This window comes from Culex pipiens, chromosome 2 (assembly GCF_016801865.2).
Source record: "Culex pipiens pallens isolate TS chromosome 2, TS_CPP_V2, whole genome shotgun sequence".
In the NCBI taxonomy this organism is placed as follows: Eukaryota; Metazoa; Arthropoda; class Insecta; order Diptera; family Culicidae; genus Culex; species Culex pipiens.
Genome location: NC_068938.1, coordinates 104,430,648 through 104,454,442, shown reverse-complemented (window position 1 = coordinate 104,454,442; position 23,795 = coordinate 104,430,648). Strand labels below are relative to the sequence as shown.

General features: G+C 41.9%; 3 protein-coding genes across 3 annotated transcripts in view; 2 read left to right on the top strand and 1 right to left on the bottom strand.

The window, feature by feature from the left end:
• The window catches only part of LOC120427994 (alpha-ketoglutarate-dependent dioxygenase alkB homolog 4), a 284,866-nt gene that overhangs the window by 221,336 nt on the left and 39,735 nt on the right, over window positions 1-23,795 (bottom strand). The gene's annotated exons all lie outside the window — the stretch shown is intronic.
• Window positions 1,569-8,432, top strand: LOC120428083 (uncharacterized). The gene is made up of 5 exons (XM_039593066.2): window positions 1,569-2,572; window positions 3,076-3,144; window positions 3,209-3,268; window positions 3,330-8,111; window positions 8,371-8,432. The coding sequence occupies exons 1-5, from the start codon at window positions 2,131-2,133 to the stop codon at window positions 8,430-8,432; spliced, it is 5,415 nt and encodes a 1,804-aa protein (XP_039449000.1). The 5' UTR covers window positions 1,569-2,130.
• LOC120428090 (phenoloxidase-activating factor 3-like) lies at window positions 17,973-19,100 on the top strand. The gene is made up of 3 exons (XM_052706954.1): window positions 17,973-18,005; window positions 18,264-18,549; window positions 18,660-19,100. Exons 1-3 carry the CDS (start codon window positions 17,973-17,975, stop codon window positions 19,043-19,045), a joined length of 705 nt encoding a protein of 234 aa, XP_052562914.1. The 3' UTR covers window positions 19,046-19,100.

Here is a 23,795-nt window from a genome sequence, read left to right as displayed (position 1 = left end):
TAAACAATTTATTTGTATTTTTTAAAATAATCATAATTTTCATACATAATTGCTTTTCGATGCGAAGTTCTATGTGCTGAACTGCAGTGTTGCAGTTTCGCTGATAAGAACATCTAGTTGTTGATTCACGTGAGCATAATCTCAAGGTGGTGTGGGTGGCGCAGGCATTCGGCGAAATCGACGACTGTGTTCTAAGGGAAAGAATCAGATTAAATGGTTTGGTTCTACGGAAAAATTTAAAAAACGACTCTTGAAACATACCTTATATGATAGAGTAATCTTCTCCAGCATCAGCCTAATCGTGCTCGTCGGGGCAAATCTGGTTCAGCATATCCTGCGAGACGTGGTGCAGTCCAATGGTAACCATGTTCGAAGGTGTGTTAGAAAATTGAACACAGCCGGAAACATGACCGCTATGATCGTTGTAGATGAAGTTCAGCTGGTCCGTTAGGCACGAACAGCACGCTAATGCCGATGCTTCCGCGATTCAGCAGCTCTTGATTTTTGTACCACATCACAAGTGGACCACGCTCCTCGCGCTTGATTTGTTGAGAAGTTAGGCAGGTTACATGGTCCTGTAGGACAGCTCGACCCTCAGCAGAAAGCTAGACCGTGGCCGGATTATGCACTCCGAGGTTGGCGGGATAAGTGGGACATCTTTATGATAAAGGTTGAAGAGAGAATTCAAATAGGTAAAAGAAGAAGTGTTGAGAATAGAGTCACGTTTCGTTCCTGATATCGACTGGTCTTCTCTTCGAGATCCTTAAGATTGTTCTGCACTGTTTCGTGCTCCAGCAGGCCATTTTAGTATTTGCATCTAGTTCGTTAGCGTGGAGCTGATCGGCACAAACGGGGGGTTCATAGTGATTCAGGAGCAGGTGGAAACGGACCACCGTCTCGGAAATCGTTACGGTGGTTCAACGTTTCGTAGTTTGCCATAAACACGGTTGACATCACGTTGTCTAGTTCCAGCCGAACAAGAATCGCTGGCGGCAGCGCTGAGACTTGGATAGATTGCATCGGGTACCAGGTCCAGATCGAGCCTTCCGCTTGCCCACAGGATCAGCCACGAGTGAGTCTTGACGAAGGGATCGTTTTGGACAAATTTAAGCTGAACTTGAACCCACCACCACCGGTAATATTTCCGACCGACTTTATTCTCATGCAAAGCTTCTTTAGCAAAGGCACCGGCGACCCGGCCGTTAAATGTTCCGATGTGGATTGGCTCTTGTTTACATCAGGTTGTGCCTCTGCAAAGGACCACAAATATTCACCATGACGGAAGCGGCAGACGGCAAAAGTCCGGTGACAATGATTCCGTTAACATCCGAAGACCGGTTCCATCTGAGAAACGTTGAACCACCGTGACGTTGTTCCGTAGGCGAACCGGTTCCACCCGCTGAATTTCACGTGAACGCAACACCTCTGCCAATCATTTCCACACCAACGAACTAGGTGGCTATTACTATAATACCCTGCCGGAGCGCCAAAAGGTGCAGAAAAAGCTTTCCGGATCTCGACCGGGCACCAGCCGATAGCAGCGATTGGAATCGACACGCACCAGCCGAGTTATCTTCCGCGCCGTTCCTTCCGCCGGTCCAACTCACCGTAAATCACAAATACCACCGTGGTTTCGGGGGAGAAAATATTAACAAAACAAACTTCGAGTTTGACACCTCAAAACAGCTCATGCCCGCAACGGCAGGGAAGCCAGATATACAGATTTGTCTGAGGTTACAGACATTTGAGCTTACGCCTTACTTGAGGTGCACATGCTTAGTAATGTTTCCATTTACAAATATTTAGTGCAAATATTGATCTGAACTTATTGTTCAGTGCCATGATATTTATTTAAAGATTCATTTGGTATAGTGTTCAGGTTGATTTATTTGGATTTTTGACGAAGAACTTTTCGACAAGTAAACATACATGCACAGACTTTTTCACCAAACTTGTTCAGACAGTTGAAAATGACGAAGTGGCATCCCTGAAGATTTTGTAAACAAAATTTGATGCTACACGCTAATTGGGTTCGAAGCATTGGCCTTCCCCTCTTGGGATGTAAGATTCAAGTACCTAATCGCACATCATTTTGTGCTTCCAAACCCTACTGAACGTTGGCTTGGCAAGATGTCGAGGCATTTGAAGAAGGTGTACGATGCGGCTTTTCGGAAGCGGAAGCGAGAGCAGAGAGAGGAGGAGAGGCAGCTGGCGGATGAGCCTGCCGCGGTGCCAGTGGACAACGCTGAGCGCATGGGGCGGAAGCGAGCTGCTGAAGGAGGTGGAGAGCACGGGGAGGATGATTCTGGTGCTGGACCGTCGGTGTCTAACATCGGAAAGCGGAGGAGGCAGGGACGAGAGGGAGGCAACCCGGGCGGGTCAAATGCGTCCGGCAGCACATCTGCCGAACGTATGAGACGGCTCCGGGAGAGGAGGAAGCGGACTGGACAAAATACGTTCGGTCGGAGCGACCAAGGAGGCGAGACCACGGATGATTGTTTCGTTGCTGGAAGGCGACGGCGTGGTGGACGGGGACTCGCAGACAATTTGGTAGCGGAAAATCCCGTGCACGGTAAGTTCTGACGTGATCAATGTTTGATGAAGTTAGAACCAGTTGGCTTGCGTTTAATATTTGCTTATAATTTTTGGGGTTTGCGTTCATTCTTAAAATTGAAACTTAAGTTTTCAGCGAAAGGAAAAAAATCAAATACACTAGAGTTCCGTTTTACGCTGCCCCGGTAAATGATCCCTAGTTTAACGCACCCTGATTTAAACTCAAAACCATTTGTGCCAGAACTCAAAAACAAGAAACCTCCAAACTTGAACTACAAAATAACGCTTCCCAATGTGCGCACTCTCCTCGTTTATGTCCCTAAATAAAATAACGCAAATGGGGGTTTTAGTTTTAGTGTAGTACGAACCGACAACTTGAGAGGCATACCAATTTTGTGAACAGATTTTAGCACCTTTTAGGGGGAATTCTGAGAGTGCAATTATAATGAATAATGCAAAGTTTATGCGATTTTTCATTTAAATTTTCAAATTCTCACAGTAACTATATATGCAACTTTTTAGGGATTTCTCCGCCCATGGAGGCAGACGCAATAAGCCTCCATGATCCGGTGGTGCAGATTGATGAAGAAGGTGAGACGTTAAACACATTGTGTTATTGTGAAAAATTTACTAAACATGCAAAATAACTTTTTAGAAATGCCATCAAATTCTGCACCAAGTCAGTCGGATAGCATTTCAGATGGGGCAAGCCAGGGTAGGTCTTTAAATTTATGCGAAGTTTTCGAGGTTTGGGTCAACTCTATCGTGTTTCACAGAGCCAGGTCCTCGCAATGCAAGCAGACCGAACTACGACAGGGCCACTCTTGAGTTCCGTAAGCTTTTCGTTGAGAACTCGTTTGGTGCTGTGTGCAGCGTTTGCGACAGACTTTGGTTCAAGAACGACTTGAAGCCCATCACTGAAGCTGGAGGAAATGTACTGGTACAAGCCGGTGACTTTGATTCAACCGAAGGTTTCATGGTGTGCCAAACCTGCAACAGCAGCTTGAATCGTGGAAAGGTCCCAACCCTGTCCAAAAGCAACGGATTTGTTTACCCGCCGATACCACCGGGTCTTCCCAAACTGGATATGATCAGCAAGCGGCTGATTTCTCCCCGTTTCATCTTTCTGGTGATTCGTCGTCTGTGTCATGCTTTGGGCAACTATGGTATCATTGGGCAGGTGATCAATGTGCCGGTAGACGTTGAGGAGATGGTTCGGGTTCTTCCTCGCGATCTTGATAATGACTGTGCGATTAATGTGAGCTTCAAGAAGCACACTGCACACAAATCGAGCCATTACTCGGGGTGGGTTTGCAAGGGGACTGTTTATGCTTGGCTCAAATATCTCGTAACTACTCCGTTGTATAAACGTGAGGGCATTACTTTTGACGAAGAACGATTGAATGCGTTCGGAGCAGATCCACAGGAGGGTCCCTCGCGAGCGGAAGAAGCAATGCCACTGGATATCATCGAAGATGAAGCCGAGCTGTTGGCTAGCATGCAACAAACTGCGATGTGGAACGAAGACATGTACCTGGAGCTTTGCCCTACCATGAACCGAATGCCCTCGAGTATTTTGTACGATGAGAATGCCGAGGAGTTGAGTAATCCCGACATATACTATGGGTTCCCGACAACGATCAAGCAAGGCGTACAAGCTACTGTGTTCAACAAGGCGAGCAGTGAAGCTAGGCGAGCTGACAGGCGGGGTGCTCGTCCAGATCACATTCTGGCCATGGCCATGAAGGTGTTATACTGCCGTATGATTGAAGGGCTCAAATGCCACTTCAAATCTGTGGGAACAGATAACGTCACACGTGCCCAGCTCAGCGATCCAGAGTTCCAGAGGAATATGATGGAGATTGGATTGGCTTTCTTCAAATGTATGCCGAACTCTGTGCAGTACTGGCAAGGACGCAAACAGGACCTCTTCGCCATGATTCGACAGTTGGGTAAACCAACAATGTTTCTCACCTTGAGCGCCAGTGAAACTCAATGGGAAGAACTGTTGAAGGTGCTGCACAAATTGTCCAGTGACTACGATGACCTTGAATTGGCCGACCCGCTGTCGGAGTTAAGCGCGTTTCAAAAGGCAAAGTTGGTCGTTGAAGATCCTGTGACGTGTGTTGCATACATCGACAAGCTTGTTGACGTCATAATGCGCATCTTGAAGTCCAAACGGTTCAGTCCATTTGGTAAATACTACGTTGTGGATTACTTCAAGCGGATCGAGTTTCAACAACGTGGTAGCGCGCATGCCCACATCATGCTCTGGTGTGCAAACGATCCTCGTGAGGACGTTTCCGAGGACATGCCCGCCACCATTGAAATGATCAACACTCTCTGCTCCATCGATGCCTTCCGTTGGTTGGGACCACTGCTTGGCAAGAAGCAAGAGCACGCTCACACACGTACATGTTACAAACACAACGATAAACGTTGTCGTTTCAACATTCCGTACTGGCCGATGAACGAGGATCGGGTATTGGTGCCCCTTCCGGCTGATGACAGTCGTCGTTCTGCACTGAAGAAACGTGCTCTCGAGTTTCGTGAGATTCTGGAAACGAAGACTTTCGAAACTCTCGAAGACTTTCTGGCCGATTGTGAGTGTACCGAGGAATACTACCTCGAAGTGATTCGTGCATGGCTACAGCGACCAGCGTTCTTCTTCAAGCGTCCGATGAATCAGCTCTACATGAATCCATTCAACGTTTGGATTGGCGGTGTACTTCGCTCCAACAGTGATCTGCAGTTCATCATGGACGAGTACTCGTGCGCCTCTTATTTGGTTGATTACGTCAACAAGACAAATCGAGGCATCAGCGCGTTTCACCGAGAGCTTCTCGAGCTGCAGGAGCAGTATCCCGACTACGACTATCAAGGCTTGCTGAAGAAGTTGGGCGTGAGAGTACTCAACAGTGTTGAGATGTGCTCACAGGAAGCAGCGTGGATCTTGCTCCGGTTACCAATGTCCGAAGCAAGCCGGAAAATCGAATTTGTGCCGACAATGTGGCCAAATGAGAGAACCCGATGCCGGAAGCGACACCAGCAGATGGACAACGAGGGACTCGACGACGACTCAACGGACGTGTGGACCAGAAACATCGTCCAGAAGTATGAGGACCGCGATGGATTGGAGGATGTGTGCCTGGCTGATTTCGTCGCATGGTATGCACCGATGAAAAGCACCAAAAACAGCTACAAGCTGCGAGGCACTGCCAAAATCCTGCGATGGCGAGGATACCCGATGAGCGAAATGGTCGAGTACAAGCGAGAGGCAGTGCTCCTGTTTTTGCCGTTCCGGAATGAACGAGTCGACCTGCTGGACCAGAACAAATTCCTCCAATTGTACGATTCGCATGAGACAGAGCTCATCGCGAAACGTAAGGAATACGATTGTGAGTTGAATTTGGAGCAGACCGTTGAGGAATACCTCCGAATAATTGCACAGGAAGGCGACGGCGAGCAAGAGAGAGCCGCCACGGAGAAGCACAACGAGTACGTGAGGAGCATCGACATGCAGCCAAACAACGATGACATCGAAAACCTGCCGACTTCTGCACTGCGAGCGATTGTGAAACAACGTTCGAATGTCATGCCAAAAGCTGACTACTGTGCCTGGATGCGGCAGGCTAACGAGAAGCAGCGCATGTTGATCCTCCACATCATCCATCGACTGACGAGCTTTGATCCTGAAATTCCAGCGATGCAGATCTTCCTGACTGGACCAGCGGGTAGTGGTAAAACGTTCACACTGCGTCTGATGATGGAAACCTATAACCGGTACAGCCAAGGTCACAACTCTCGCAACAACGCGTATATTGCATGTGCGTCGACAGGCAAAGCCGCCGTTAACATTGACGGTGTTACGGTCCATCGTGCCTACCGCATTGCAATATCGCGCCAGAGTGACTCAAAGCTTAGCCCTGAATGGCTGCAGACGTACCGAAATGAATTCCGGAACGTGAAGCTCCACATTGTAGATGAAGTTAGTATGCTTAGCGCAAGTAACTTCAGAACAATGCACATACGTTTGCAGGATATTCATTTGGATTACCTTCACCCATTCGCTGACCAGGACGTTACGTTTACCGGAGATTTACATCAGCTGAATCCAGTCAATGCTTTACCAATCTATAAGGCTCCGAGGAATTCGATTGGTGGATCTTGGCTGTGGGATTACATCCGACTGTACGAGTTGGATCAGGTCATGCGTCAGACCGATGTGGTGTTCTCCACCATCCTCACCGCGATTGGCGAAGGCAAGAAACTGACGGATGAACAGAAGACGCTGATCGAGAGTCGGTTCAAGTCAGTGGAGGACTGCCAACGGGAAGCTCCCAACGCCGTTTGGCTGTTCCATCAAAACGTTGATGTCGATCGATTCAACAGAGAAGCGTTGAGTGGGCTCGAGGGTCTGGACTGTCTTGCCGACGATATGATCACAGGTCACAGCACATCCGCTCAGGCAACCAGTGCACGAACGAAATTACATAAAATGAGCACAGCCCAAACGAGTGGGCTGCCATATATGGTTCGTTTTTGCATTGGAAAGCCCTACATGATCACTACCAACATCGATGGCGATGATAATCTGGTAAACGGAGCAATCGGCGAGCTGAAGTATGTGGAGATGCGGGAAAACGACGCCGGCGAAGAAGTGATCTACAGACTCTGGTTGCAATTCGATACGGAGAAAATCGGAACCATTGCAAGATCTAAGGCGCAGGCAGTCGTTAACGCCCGACCCCATCTCCTGCAGCAGGATTGGACCCCCATCACGAAGCAGCACGTGAACATCGCTCTTGGAGGTACGATCAAATGCAAACGGATTCAATTTCCGATTGCGAGTGCCTGTTCCATGACAATCCACAAGTCACAAGGTGGAACTTTCTCCCAGGTCGTTTACCAGTACAGTCGCTCGCAGGAGCAAAGGCTGGTGTACGTTGCTTTGTCACGGGTTACTTCGCTGGAAGGACTCTACTTGACCTACGCGGACAATCCCTCCCTAGATCCGTCTAAGGAAAAGCCTGTGTTCCACCACGCCAAGGCAAACAACTCTCCAGCGATGCGTGAGTTGCGGGACGAATACAAGCGCTTGAGGAATAACCGTTATCGAACGATCGGAGACGATTTTTCTGAGGTGTTGGCGAGTAGTGGACCAGCATGCACCCTGATGACAATCAACGTCCAAAGCTTGAGCGCTCATCACCAGGATATATCGATCGATTCCATACTAACCAGTGTAGACTACTTGGCCCTAAGCGAGACGTGGTTGGATGATAACTCCTCGGTCGAGATTGAAGGCTACACTTGTGTTGTCCAGTCCAAAAGGGATGACGCAAGATCTGGCGGTGTGGCAATTTATCGAAAGACGACGACCAAAACCAGCATGGCAGTCCCGTATACTCCCGAATTGGTGAGTCAAGATCGAGACGAACTTTTCGGTGTGGCAGATAAATACGGTGACGTTTGCGCTGCTACAGTGGATGTGATGGGCACTGAGGTACTGCTGTTCTCGGTGTACATCATCCCAGGAACCACACTGAAGCAGAAAGGTTGGTTTTTGGCACGGAAGTTGCTCCAGACTGCCCGCACTGGTTTGCCAATGGTAGTAACCGGTGATTTTAATGTCGACGTTTCCAAACGAGAAAATGTCGAATTCATTAAGTTTATGGGCGAGCACTTCCAACTATCCTTAGCTAACGACGTGAGACAGACGACCACAAATCGTGGAACGGTCCTTGATCTCACATTTACCAGAGGCATACATGTGGCGAGCAATTCGCGGTATGCATGCTATTTTTCCTACCACAGACCCATGCTGTCTGTACTACGAACTGAAGAACCCGAGCCATCTCAGTTGCATTGATCCATAAACGTTCAAAGCCGGACACGACGATATTATCATCGGATTTTACAAGAAGAAATTGAAATGTAAATTACCAGTTACACCTACACTAACACAAACTCACAAATGAACTGTAAACTCATTAATTTAAGTATACCAGAATTCTTTTGTAAACACTAACTAAACACACTGACCCCTCCCCTCCCCCCAAACATTAACATCACTACATCAGGAACCAAATGAAATGTAAATATTACTTTAAGAAGCAGAACAATATTGTACTACACACTAAAACCTACCCAACAACCGCCCCTTCCCCTCTTCCACCCACTCCTTCTCTTTCTCGCTTTATTCATATATTGAACTTATTTAATGATTCATTCAACCATCATCAATTGTTTATTAACAGGAAACCATCCCCCCGCCCTCTTGGAACACCGCTGATGGACCCAGCCAGGATCAAGCCTAATCTCATTTCTTCATTCCAGGGCAAAAATTAAACGGTCCTTTTCAGGACCACCAAAATATTCACGAAAGAGTTACTCTGCAACAATTCTATCAAGCAAAATAAAATAATCTGGTTTTACATTTCACTATCTATCCGAAAACATACTGTACTACACACTAAAACCTACCAAACAACCGCCCCCCCCCTCCCTTCTTTCCCTCCCCCTTCCAGCCACGCCGTCTCCTTCCCACTTTATTCATATATTTCACGTATTTAATTATTCAGTCAACCATCATCAATTGTTTATTAACAGGAAACCATCCCCCCGCCCTCTTGGAACACCGCTGATGGACCCAGCCAGGATCAAGCCTAATCTAATTTCTTTATTCCAGGGCAAAAATTAAACGGTCCTTTTCAGGACCACCAAAACATTCACGAAAGAGTTATTCTGCAATCTTCCAATCAAGCAAAATAAAATAATCTGGTTTTACATTTCACTATCAATCCGAAAACATCAGCAATCTTAATAAAAATTTAAGGCCCTGTACTGTCCTATGTCTTTCGGTTATGTCTCTGACATACCATCTTGAACTTTTACGCTAAAAAAATGAAATTTTGTACGGGGACCACTATCTGAAAACACAAAATTTCACAGAGCGTGGAAAATAAAAAAAAACTATAAAAACTTATGTTAAACAACCGGAATGATTTTTGTACAATCAATTATATATTAAGTATCCAAGCTAAGTAATTTTTTCCCAGATTTGTCGGGGTTTCCAGAAAGGGCTAATTTTGAAGATTAAAATAATATTTTAAAGCTTTAATTCTCAATATTTTTTTAGAAATCTACTCTTGAAATTATTTTTTTTATGCGAAAAAAACTGGCGAAAGAAAATACATAGAAGTTTTACTTCGATTCAGTTTTTTAACGAGCTGAAAGGGAAAAATTAAGCTTGAATTTGTGATATTATTGTTCACAACGATAAAGATTATTTTTCTGATTACAATGACCCTTTTAAGACCGCAAAGGATTTAAAATGGATTTTTAAATCAGCTTTATTGTTTTTTTGTTTTGTTCCCAACTTTGAATTATTGAGTTGTTCAAAGGTAGTCCACATCTCAATTTAGGATAGTAACAAAAGTAATGCTTAAGCAACAAAATAAATAAAATAAAATAAATGAACCCTTTAAAAATCCCGGAGCGTAACTAGTTTTAAAAGTTTAAAAGTAGCAAAATTAATTTAAAACGCGAAAACAAACAAAAAAAAAGGTGACAATCGTTTGTTCACATTTTTTCAATAAAAATTTATATTTTTAGTAAACGTTTTTGTTAAATTTATATTGTTATCAATGCATGCCAGAATTTCTCGACTTTTAAGCTGTCCACGAAATCGTAAAAATTCTCTGAATCTAAAAATATCGGTTGAATAACAATTAATTTTCAACTCAATTCCTGTTTATTGCTTGTACTAGCAATTTACTTAAAAACTAGTGTAGAGTTATGGAGATCCTTTCAGCTACAGCATTATCAGTTATCATTGGATTTAATCATTTTTTGCCTTTGTTACAAAAGAAAGGTTTAAGGTTTGCTTTTGGAAAAACGCTTTTCTCAGAAATCTTAAAAAAATCGTGCACGGCGAGGATTTGTCCCAGGAAAAAAATCCTATTACTAAATTGAAGGTTTAGATGCGCTCTTTCGATTGAATTTTGGCCCGAAACCCGGAACTCAAAGTCTGATTTTTGAGAGCTCTTTTTCTGAAATACTTGTGCGATGTCTGTATCCGCTCTTAAAAATTGGTGTCTTCCATCATTGGAAAAACACTCGTAAAACCCACAATTTTTATATTTTAGAATTTTTGCCGTGTGGTCGGAGACGAACATTTTATTTTTCGATTCACAATTTTCGACCAGTAAATGAGGTCAAAGACATTTTTAGAGGTATTTTTTGGATTATTTTACAGATAACACTATTAAATTAAAAGAATTCAGTTTCAAACAAAAAGCCATTCGAAAACATGCGCCATAAACTGCTTGGGCCCAAAATTTGAAGCTTTTCCAAAATGTATTTCCAGAGATATCCATATTAGTGATTTACGTCTTATTTTTACCCTATTATTTCCTATTAAATTTTTGGTTTTATACAGAATCATATACTGAAGTCCCGGTTCGTTCTCGCTCGAAAGATCGACAAGTCGTTAAGTCGAAACATAAACGCCAGCACATTTACGCTTGCGCATTTTACGCTGCCCGTGAAAGTGTCTAAAAAGATTTGAAGCTTTAGGTCAAATTCTCACTGGGTGGTATCATTATGTTTCTGAAAAAATAATTGCACCAATATATTTTCCGGAGTTTCATCATTTTTTAAGAAAGGCTCTATTTCACCTCTGGTGATATTAAATCGGGTTTTACACTAGGTGAGATTTAACGAAAACAGAAAAATTGAATTACAAAAAAATGCTAAATTACTTAAAAAACTGCTAAGAATAACATTTAAACATTTAATAATATAGTCAAGGCACGAAATCGAAAAAGGGCTCATTTTCGTGTGTCTAACGGCAAATCATGTAACAGGCCAGGTTTTGATGGATCTAGACTAAATCGACCCCGCTGAGTCCGAAAATCGCGGTCACGAAGCCGAATTCCTTAAGGGAAGCGAGATATTCAAGATGGCGACCAATATGGCGGCTATAAAGAGAAGTTAACAATATCACAGTATAAAGGTTGTTGACGTGTCGATTTTAACTAATTTTGGGCCGCTGAACCCGAATATGACCATGAAAATCGGTCACGGCGACTCAGTAGCGTGTAATCCAAGATGGCGTCCAATATGGCGAATAGTGAATCTTCAAGTATTTTTAAACAACATGTAACAGGCTTGTGACCGATCAAATTTAACTAATTTGGGGTCGCTGAACCCGAATATGACCATGAAAATCGGTCACGGCGATCCAGGAGCGTGTAATCCAAGATGGCGTCCAATATGGCGAATAGTGAATCTTCAAGTATTGTTAAACAACATGTAACAGGCTTGTGACCGATCAAATTTAACTAATTTAGGGTCGCTGAACCCGAATATGACCATGAAAATCGGTCACGGCGATCCAGGAGCGTGTAATCCAATATGGCGTCCAATATGGCGAATAGTGAATCTTCAAGTATTTTTAAACAACATGTAACAGGCTTGTGACCGATCAAATTTAACTAATTTGGGGTCACTGAACCCGAATATGACCATGAAAATCGGTCACGGCGATCCAGCAGCGTGTAATCCAAGATGGCGTCCAATGTGGCGAATAGTGAATCTTCAAGTATTTTTAAACAACATGTAACAGGCTTGTGACCGATCAAATTTAACTAATTTGGGTTCGCCGAACCCGAATACGACCATGAAAATCGGTCACGGCGACCCAGTAGCGTGTAATCCAAGATGGCGTCCAATATGGCGAAGAGAGAATCTTCAAGTATTTTTAAACAACATGTAACAGGCTTGTGACCGATCAAATTTAACTAATTTGGGGTCGCTGAACTCGAATATGACCATGAAAATCGGTCACGGCGATCCAGCAGCGTGTAATCCAAGATGGCGTCCAATATAGCGAATAGTGAATCTTCAAGTATTTTTAGACAACATGTAACAGGCTTGGACCGATCAAATTTAACTAATTTGGGGTCGCTGAACTCGAATATGACCATGAAAATCGGTCACGGCGATCCAGCAGCGTGTAATCCAAGATGGCGTCCAATATGTAACAGGCTTGTGACCGAATATGACCATGAAAATCGGTCACGGCGATCCAGCAGCGTGTAATCCAAGATGGCGTCCAATATGGCGAATAGTGAATCTTCAAGTATTTTTAAACAACATGTAACAGGCTTGTGACCGATCAAATTTAACTAATTTGGGGTCGCTGAACTCGAATATGACCATGAAAATCGGTCACGGTGATCCAGGAGCGTGTAATCCAAGATGACGTCCAATATGGCGAAGAGAGAATCTTCAAGTATTTTTAAACAAGATGTAACAGGCTTGTGACCGATCAAATTTAACTAATTTGGGGTCGCTGAACCCGAATATGACCATGAAAATCGGTCACGGCGATCCAGCAGCGTGTAATCCAAGATGGCGTCCAATATGGCGAAGAGAGAATCTTCAAGTATTTTTAAACAAGATGTAACAGGCTTGTGACCGATCAAATTTAACTAATTTGGGGTCGCTGAACTCGAATATGACCATGAAAATCGGTCACGGCGATCCAGGAGCGTGTAATCCAAGATGGCGTCCAATATGGCGAATAGTGAATCTTCAAGTATTTTTAAACAACATGTAACAGGCTTGTGACCGATCAAATTTAACTAATTTGGGGTCGCTGAACCCGAATATGACCATGAAAATCGGTCACGGCGACCCAGTAGCGTGTAATCCAAGATGGCGTCCAATATGGCGAATAGTGAATCTTCAAGTATTTTTAAACAAGATGTAACAGGCTTGTGACCGATCAAATTTAACTAATTTGGGGTCGCTGAACCCGAATATGACCATGAAAATCGGTCACGGCGATCCAGCAGCGTGTAATCCAAGATGGCGTCCAATATGGCGAATAGTGAATCTTCAAGTATTTTTAAACAACATGTAACAGGCTTGTGACCGATCAAATTTAACTAATTTGGGGTCGCCGAACCCGAATACGACCATAAAAATTGGTCACGGCGACCCAGTAGCGTGTAATCCAAGATGGCGTCCAATATGGCGAAGAGAGAATCTTCAAGTATTTTTAAACAACATGTAACAGGCTTGTGACCGATCAAATTTAACTAATTTGGGGTCGCTGAACTCGAATATGACCATGAAAATCGGTCACGGTGACCCAGTAGCGTGTAATCCAAGATGGCGTCCAATATGGCGAAGAGAGAATCTTCAAGTATTTTTAAACAAGATGAAACAGGCTTGTGACCGATCAAATTTAACTAATTTGGGGTCGCTGAACCCGAATATGACCATGACAATCGGTCACGGTGATCCAGGAGCGTGTAATCCAAGATGGCGTCCAATATAGCGAATAGTGAATCTTCAAGTATTTTTAAACAACATGTAACAGGCTTGTGACCGATCAAATTAAACTAATTTGGGGTCGCTGAACTCGAATATGACCATGAAAATCGGTCACGGTGATCCAGGAGCGTGTAATCCAAGATGGCGTCCAATATGGCGAAGAGAGAATCTTCAAGTATTTTTAAACAAGATGAAACAGGCTTTTGACCGATCAAATTTAACTAATTTGGGGTCGCTGAACCCGAATATGACCATGACAATCGGTCACGGTGATCCAATATGGCGAAGAGAGAATCTTCAAGTATTTTTAAACAAGATGAAACAGGCTTGTGACCGATCAAATTTAACTAATTTGGGGTCGCTGAACTCGAATATGACCATGAAAATCGGTCACGGTGACCCATTAGCCTGTAATCCAAGATGGCGTCCAATATGGCGAAGAGAGAATCTTCAAGTATTTTTAAACAACATGTAACAGGCTTGTGACCGATCAAATTTAACTAATTTGGGGTCGCTGAACCCAAATATGACCATGAAAATCGGTCACGGTGACCCAGCAGCCTGTAATCCAAGATGGCGTCCAATATGGCGAAGAGAGAATCTTCAAGTATTTTTAAACAACATGTAACAGGCTTGTCACGGCGACCCAGGAGCGTGTAATCCAAGATGGCGTCGAATACTTGAAGATTCTCTCTTCGCCATATTGGACGCCATCTTGGATTACACGCTCCTAGGTCGCCGTGACCGATTTTCATGGTCATATTCGGGTTCAGCGACCCCAAATTAGGTAAATTTGATCGGTCACAAGCCTGTTACATATTGTTTAAAAATACTTGAAGATTCACTATTGGCCATATTGGACGCCATCTTGGATTACACGCTCCTGGATCGTCGTGACCGATTTTCATGGTTATATTCGGGTTCAGCGACCCCAAATTAGTTAAATTTGATCGGTCACAAGCCTGTTACATATTGTTTAAAAATACTTGAAGATTCTCTCTTCGCCATATTGGACGCCATCTTGGATTACACGCTACTGGGTCGCCGTGACCGATTTTCATGGTCATATTCGAGTTCAGCGACCCCAAATTAGTTAAATTTGATCGGTCACAAGCCTGTTACATGTTGTTTAAAAATACTTGAAGATTCTCTCTTCGCCATATTGGACGCCATCTTGGATTACACGCTACTGGGTCGCCGTGACCATTTTTCATGGTTATATTCGGGTTCAGCGACCCCAAATTAGTTAAATTTGATCGGTCACAAGCCTGTTTCATCTTGTTTAAAAATACTTGAAGATTCTCTCTTCGCCATATTGGACGCCATCTTGGATTACACGCTCCTAGGTCGCCGTGACCGATTTTCATGGTCATATTCGGGTTCAGCGACCCCAAATTAGTTAAATTTGATCGGTCACAAGCCTGTTACATGTTGTTTAAAAATACTTGAAGATTCACTATTCGCCATATTGGACGCTATCTTGGATTACACGCTGCTGGATCGCCGTGACCGATTTTCATGGTTATATTCGGGTTCAGCGACCCCAAATTAGTTAAATTTGATCGGTCACAAGCCTGTTACATGTTGTTTAAAAATACTTGAAGATTCTCTCTTCGCCATATTGGACGCCATCTTGGATTACACGCTACTGGGTCGCCGTGACCATTTTTCATGGTTATATTCGGGTTCAGCGACCCCAAATTAGTTAAATTTGATCGGTCACAAGCCTGTTTCATCTTGTTTAAAAATACTTGAAGATTCTCTCTTCGCCATATTGGACGCCATCTTGGATTACACGCTCCTAGGTCGCCGTGACCGATTTTCATGGTCATATTCGGGTTCAGCGACCCCAAATTAGTTAAATTTGATCGGTCACAAGCCTGTTACATGTTGTTTAAAAATACTTGAAGATTCACTATTCGCCATATTGGACGCTATCTTGGATTACACGCTGCTGGATCGCCGTGACCGATTTTCATGGTCATATTCGGGTTCAGCGACCCCAAATTAGTTAAATTTGATCGGTCACAAGCCTGTTACATATTGTTTAAAAATACTTGAAGATTCACTATTCGCCATATTGGACGCCATCTTGGATTACACGCTCCTGGATCGCCGTGACCGATTTTCATGGTTATATTCGGGTTCAGCGACCCCAAATTAGATAAATTTGATCGGTCACAAGCCTGTTACATGTTGTTTAAAAATACTTGAAGATTCTCTCTTCGCCATATTGGACGCCATCTTGGATTACACGCTACTGGGTCGCCGTGACCATTTTTCATGGTCATATTCGGGTTCAGCGACCCCAAATTAGTTAAATTTGATCGGTCACAATCCTGTTACATCTTTTTTAATAATACTTGAAGATTCTCTCTTCGCCATATTGGACGCCATCTTGGATTACACGCTCCTGGATCGCCGTGACCAATTTTCATGGTCATATTCGAGTTCAGCGACCCCAAATTAGTTAAATTTGATCGGTCACAAGCCTGTTACATCTTGTTTAAAAATACTTGAAGATTCTCTCTTCGCCATATTGGACGCCATCTTGGATTACACGCTCCTGGATCGCCGTGACCGATTTTCATGGTTATATTCGGGTCCAGCGACCCCAAATTAGTTAAATTTGATCGGTCACAAGCCTGTTACATGTTGTTTAAAAATACTTGAAGATTCACTATTCGCCGTATTGGACGCCATCTTGGATTACACGCTACTGGGTCGCCGTGACCGATTTTCATGGTCATATTCGGGTTCAGCGACCCGAAATTAGTTAAAATCGACACGTCGACAACCTTCATACTGTGATATTGTTGACTTCTCTATATAGCCGCCATATTGGTCGCCATCTTGAATATCTCGCTTCCCTTAAGGAATCGGGCTTCGTGACCGCGATATTCGGACTCAGCAGGGTCGATTTAGCCTAGATCCATCAAAACCTGGCCTGTTACACGATTTGCCGTTAGACATGCTATTTTTGGGTTTTTAGCCTTGACTAATATGTTTAGGGAAAGTTTGCTTATGTTTGGCAAATTAAAAAAAAACACAAGATAATCTTTCATCCGTAAACAAAAGTTATTTTCGAATGCTAAATCTTTTTAACTTTACTTTGCGATTGCACGTTTTAATTTTCTGTCTTAAAAAAATCGCCTTATTTTTGGCATAATTGTACAGCAATGTTTGTTAACGATGGTAGTAAATTACATAAATAATCCTGACCATAACCGCAAAGTTCACACAAAGATTTAACTCAGATTAAATACGTGCTGTGAGCAGCTTGCTTGTAAACAAATACTTCTGCTTATTTGATTTATTTAGTATTGGAAGTTGATCAGCAAATAGTTGTTGTATTTGTCATCTGAAATGACATTTTCCTTCCGAGTTTTATTGATAATGGCCCACTATCAGTGGAGCGAATATGCATTCTGATTACTGGACAAACCAATAATATATGCCAGTAGCTATGTCAAGTTCCTGATACGAAAGAAAACCCCAATGATACGGTGGATTCATTTGCATCGATGAATCACTGAACACGCGACATGCAGAACCAAGGATGCATTCACAACCGGTTCATTCAAAAAACCTATTCGTTAGCTTTGACATTTATCAGAGGGCTTTTGTTTTAATTTGATTCGGTTAACCGCGGTGGATTTTCTTGAAATAATTCGAACTGTCAAAAATCCATCAAAGGATCTACCGGTGGATACTTTTCTACCACAGTTTTTTGTGGGATCAATGTGGTAGATGTTTTGGTGGATTTTTGACAGTTCGAATTATTTCAAGAAAATCCACCGCGGTTAACCAAGTCAAATTAACAAAAGCCCTCAGGGTTCAAAATGTTGCAAACAGTTGTTACCTTGCTCCGAACGTCCGAACTATTACCTTGATTATTATGTTAAATCATGTCATAAACGTCAATTCAATATTCTCTTAAAAATTTTACAGAATCGATTTGTGGCACACGTGATGGAAATCTCTTATATTGGAGTTCGGTACAGGAGGTTGGTGAAAACGAGGCACTATCTTTTCGATCTAATCGGGAAATATCAAACACCACGTCTTCAATGCACGAGTGCCTGCTAAAAAGTGATGAGAACGTGAGTTTAAAGTAATAAGTACGTATGACTTGAAAATCATTTCTGAATTTCAGATCATCGAGTGCAACCCAAAAGTATATCAATTGCAAAACACACTTCTGAACAACTGCGGTAAATACTATCCCTACTACAGTCGACTTGCCAACGGCCAAAACACGAGATACAACGAATTTCCATGGATGGCATTGCTGATCGATTCCAGCGGAAATATCATCTGCGGCGGAAGTTTAATATCGGCTCGATACGTTCTAACTGCAGCTCACTGTGTGTACTTTCGAAAAGTGTACGTCATCTGTGGGTAATTCTCAAGAAATCATCAATGTTACAATTGCTTCGATACATTCCAGGACCACGGTTCGACTTGGTGAGTACGACACTTCCACGGAACAAGACTGTGACATTATTTCAGGAGAGTGTGCTGGTCCTTTACAAGAATTGGAGGTGGAATCGGTGGTGCATCACGCGCTTTACAGTACCTCACAGAGGACGAACGATATTGCCCTGGTTAGGCTAGCCAATCCGGCAAACACTGATGAAAGTGCCAGTAAGTTTTTTCAGAACATTTTTCTATGATAATTTTTACTTAACAACGCCCACACCAGCTAAACATTTCTTTCCTGTCACTTTTTACATCACCTCCCTCCTTTCACCCAGATGTGCTCCCCATTTGTCTCCCGTTTGAAGGAACGGATCTTCGCAAGTTTCCCGACAACGCTGAAATGGTCGTTTCCGGTTGGGGTCACACGGAAAAGAACGTCGCATCGAATGAGCTGCAGAAGGTATCCGTGTCCGTGCAGCCTGCTGACGCTTGCAGCGTGCTTGGCAAGTTAGACGATCGTGATATCTGCGGTGGGGAAGCCCACTGTATCGGCGATTCTGGTGGACCCTTGCAGTATCTTACAAACTTCCGGTCCAGGGATATCATGGTCCAGCATGGAATCGTTACGTTTGGTGGAAAAACTTGCGGGGAAGGACTACCTGGTTCTTATCTTAAGGTTGCCTATTACATGGATTGGATTTTGGAACATATGGAATTATAAATACTAGTTTGTTGTGTGGAAAAGAATTAGATTAAAAAACGGTATTTAACTATAACATTTTTCAGTTAATGATGACCAAATCCAAATGTGTTTACAATTTTAAATTTATTTTTCTATATTTCGTCTGTTAATTATAATTAACCTACAAAACATACAAAGCCATCACCCACACTTATTAAAAATCACTAACCAAAGGTCATGAATTTATCGCTTGTTCCTAAGAATCCACAGCGTCATCAAAATGTGGCCAAACATAAAGTTTTTTTTTGGCAATAAAAGAACAGAGAAACTAGCCGATCCACTCTCTGAACCGGTTTTGAGATGGAGTGGAAAAGCCTATTTTTTTCATCACCGGATATAATTTGTCTGACCTGCAGTAGACGACGAAGGCGGACGATTTTCAAACACTGCTTAATAATATTGAATGTTTTGGTGTTGTTGTATAAATTCAGTTTGGCTATCAAATTCGAAATTTGGAAATACTCTATTTCGAAAGTTATTTTGTAACTTTTTTTCCTTCAGCAGATTTACTCGATTCTTTAAGCACCCGCAAACTCTTATCCAAATTTTGAATTAATCAGCTGTGGAATGGCAGACCACATCTCAACTTAGGATAGTAACTTCACACAAGTAATGATTGAAAAACGAAATAAATGAAATGAAATGAAATGATCGGGAATACTGACCTTCAGTGTTGCAAATGAGTGATAGAAAGCTATCAATTGATTATCTCTGCACCAAAAATATCCGAGAGTATAGCGGCCGTCACTATAGCTTGTGAGATCTCTTCTTGTGTCTCGTGATTCCCAGCGATATCATTCTCTCTCTCTATCACTCCTCCCCTTTTCCTCGACTATGCGCTCTCACCACTGAGTCTCTCAATCTCTCCGAAAACTGCAATGAGAGAACGCGAGATGGCGATTAGGAGCCGACCACGCATGACGTCCCGTTAAACTGCGTTTGCGAAATTGGTTTTGTGGCGGTTTTTGTGGTTAAACGCTGTTACGGTAGGATGATCGTGGAAGCGGGAATGAGAGAGAAAAGGAAAATGTCAATCGCGAGTGTGTAAACACGAAAACGTGTTCGGCTATTTTCGGCGCTGAGAGTTTCAATAAGGAGAGAAGAGCAGTTGTATTTGAGGCATGAATATTCAGGCGGGATAATTGTAGTTGCTGAGAGCTGATATTTTGATATTTTAACAACCCTGCTGACCTCGAATAATTTTATTCTGATGATTCTGATGACTTTGACAAGTCGTCAAGCTCATATTTTGGGGAAAAGCGTGTCTACCGGATACACGCCTGCTTAATTGTGGCTTTTGTTATGGACGCTCCCTTGCAAGGTTATTCTTAAATCGTCGATTGTGTGCTATCTTGTGACACATCCTATCTTTTTACAGCAGACGTGCCAAAAGATAGCACACAAGCGACGAAATGTTTGATTCTGGGGTTTAAAAGTAAATTATGAACAAAAAATAATTTTCGCTCGTAGGCTGCCATCAAGGGGTTACATGTAGTAAATCACAAAATTTTCTAATACAGAAAATTTATTAAATCCACTTAAAAGATGATTTTCAATCACTTCTAAAAGTTTCATGAAGATATTTCATGATTAAACTGAGTAAAAGTTCAAAATTTTGCCTTGCGCCTTTCAAGACATATTTCGTGTGCATGACGAGGTCCGATTTTGAAATTTAGCTTTTTAAAAAATACAAAAATCCAACACTGACGATTTTTTATAAGAAAAACATAGACATTTTTTTATCTTTTTAACAAGTAAATTATTTGAAAATCGGCCTTCGTCATGCACACGGGACCGGTTTAACGAGTCTTCACCAACATTTTGAGCTGGTTTGATCAAAGCAGTGTTGAGATATCGTGGCACTCATATTTTGCAACTACTAACTTCAAATATCTATATCTCGGCAATGATACAACCAAATGTTTTTTCTAATGTCGTGAAAACAGATTTTAAAAAAGTTCAAGTGTGTGCTCATACCAACTTCTGACATTTTTTGATGATTTACTTGTATGTAACCCCTTAACACAAAAACTAATATTTTTCCAAATTTCTTTCGTCATTTTTAATAAAAAATAAAAGTGTTGGGCTTCAATGTTCTTTCAATATATGTCACCTGAAATGATACAACACAAAAACATGATGTTTAGCTAGAAAAGTATTGATTTTCTTAGAGTGTCTTATTGTTCCTGCAATGAGACAATAGAAATACTTTTGCTGTAGAGGCCGGATCATTCTCATATGTTGATCATTGTTAAAACGATGTAATAGAATGAAAATTCAACAAAATGCTCATTTTAAGACGCTGATGAAAAAAATACAAAAATCATTGAAAGTTGAAAACCAAAAGTGTCTCATTGATGACTACACTACACGGTATGGAGGAAGCAAAATATTATAAATCGAACACACCCGTGGGAGATTTATACCTACGTGGGTAATTCTCCGCCAACTCACACAGAAGTTGCCCCGACTCCTCTTCGATTTGCGTGAAAATTTGTCCTAAGGGGTAACTTTTGTCCCTGATCACGAATCCGAGGTCCATTTTTGATTTCTCGTGACGGAGGGGCTGTACGACCCCTTAAATTTTTGAACATGCGAAAAAAGAGGTGTTTTTCAATAATTTGCAGTCTGAAATGGTGATGAGATAGAAATTTGGTGTCAAAGGGACTTTTATGTAAAATTAGACGCCCGATTTGATGGCGTACTCAGAATTCCGAAAAAACGTACTTTTTTATATTAAAATTTTTGTTATTGTCTGCTCTACAACTTTGTAGAACATTGTTACACTCTAGAAAATAACCCTGCAAAGTTAGAAAAAACACGAAATTTTAAAATGAAAATTTTTGTTCTAAATGAAAAAATGACCCTTCTGGGTCAATGTAGATTCGAAAAGAACATTAAATTTCCCATAAAATGACAAGTTCCAAAAAAATTTACAGTCGAGTAACGGAAAATGGGAGAATTTTTAAAACTTTTTTAGTGTTTTTTTTTTCGATGAAAAATACTTTTTTTCGGAATTCTGAGTACGCCATCAAATCGGGCGTCTAATTTTACAAAAAAGTCCCTTTGACACCAAATTTCTATCTCATCACCGTTTCAGGCTGCAAATTATTGAAAAACACCTCTTTTTTCACATGTTCAAAAATGGAAGGGGTCGTACCGCCCCTCCGTCACGAGATATCAAAAAATGAACCTCGGAATCGTGTTCAGGGACAAAATTTACCCCTTAGGACAAAGTTCCACGTAAATAGAGGGGTCGGGGCAACTGCTGTGTGAGTTGGCGGAAAATTACCCACGTAGAAAGTTTTGTTTCACCTTCCTGATTAAGAATATGTTCGATTCAAGGTATTCGGTGAAAATTGCGTTTTTCAGAAAAAAAAATTTTTTTTCATACTGATGGAGACGTATGGTACTAAATAAAAAATAATAAAATTGATTAAAAAGTACTTATTTCGAAAGTTTCTGCTAATCAATGGTAAAAGAAATGTAAAACATTTTGAAACACGTCATATAAAAAGGCTTATTAACAAATTATTAAAATTCACTTGAGCCACCATGCGCCTCCTTCCATGGTACTTTATATGAGAAAACTTTTTTTTCTTCAGAAAAACGCAATTTTCACCGATAGAATATGTTGAATCGAGCATATTCTTAATCATGAAGGTGAAACACAACTTTTTACGTTTAAATCTCCCATGGGTTATTTCGATTTATAATACACCCAAAATTCAGAGTCGAGATAATCGTTCTCTCAAAATTTATTGAGGGCTCAGTGCTAAAATCGATAGAATAATGGTACCAACTCACACCATCATAACAAATGAGTTCATTCGTTAGTTGAATCAATAAATCTCCAACAAGTGTCATACATCGACTTCTGACTTCTCCTTGGTCACCAAGCTGTGGTGGCCGAGGCAGCTAAGTCATTGGATTGGTTTGTCAAAGGTCTCTGGTTCGATTCCCGTTGTCGACACTTTTGGTTTTTTGTTTGACGGATGAACTTTTTTTGCAAATGAACCTCGAGAGAATAGTTCTATCGCCCATCTCGAGCTGTGTTCTCTGCGTCCGTGAATGGTACCACTATTCTCTCGACTCGAGACCATCATTCTCTCGGACTAGCGCTGCCAGTTTTGGGTGTAATTTGCTTCCACCATACCGTGCTAAAAGTTAGATGTATGACTGGTGCAGAAAATCATCATTATGCAACATCTTTCCCTTAGATACAGCTGTTCGAATATTTATTATATCACAGTAACTACAATTTTATTTTATTTAAAAAAAGTTACCTTTTTATTGTAACTGAGTGTATCAATCTTCCTTTCATTCGTTTGCGCGATAAAAATATCCAAAGAATACTTTCACACTAATCTACCGAATATGAGAACCGGACCGGATGTGACTCACTAACCGGGTGCTGCATAAGTTAATATCACTTTTTTTTCGATGGTTCTTCGAATATAGATCCAAAAGTGTCGCCGTCAGTATGCAGTTTCTTCTGCAAGAGGGAGATCAAAAATAAAAAAGGTACCCTCCGAACCGGTTCTCGGTTGACGTGGGAAATTCCAAATATGTTCAACTTTGTTAGTTCGTGCATTGTAAAACCACAAACGTACATACTTATTTTTAATGAAATTTTAACTTTATAGTATTTCGAATACATATGACAACATAAATTTTCAAAGTTTATTTTCGGTCCTATGCGAATTTTTATGTACAACAGTAAAAAACA

Excerpts from the sequence above, each read along its gene's own strand:
- LOC120428083 (XM_039593066.2), top strand. The coding sequence starts at position 2,131 with ATGTCGAGGCATTTGAAGAAGGTGTACGATGCGGCTTTTCGGAAGCGG. Across the intron at positions 3,145-3,208 it reads GGTGCAGATTGATGAAGAAG|AAATGCCATCAAATTCTGCA; the intron begins GTGAGACGTTAA and ends ATAACTTTTTAG. Across the intron at positions 8,112-8,370 it reads AACCACACTGAAGCAGAAAG|ACCCATGCTGTCTGTACTAC; the intron begins GTTGGTTTTTGG and ends TTCCTACCACAG.
- LOC120428090 (XM_052706954.1), top strand. The coding sequence starts at position 17,973 with ATGCACGAGTGCCTGCTAAAAAGTGATGAGAAC. Across the intron at positions 18,006-18,263 it reads TGCTAAAAAGTGATGAGAAC|CTCACTGTGTGTACTTTCGA; the intron begins GTGAGTTTAAAG and ends TTCTAACTGCAG. Across the intron at positions 18,550-18,659 it reads AAACACTGATGAAAGTGCCA|ATGTGCTCCCCATTTGTCTC; the intron begins GTAAGTTTTTTC and ends CCTTTCACCCAG.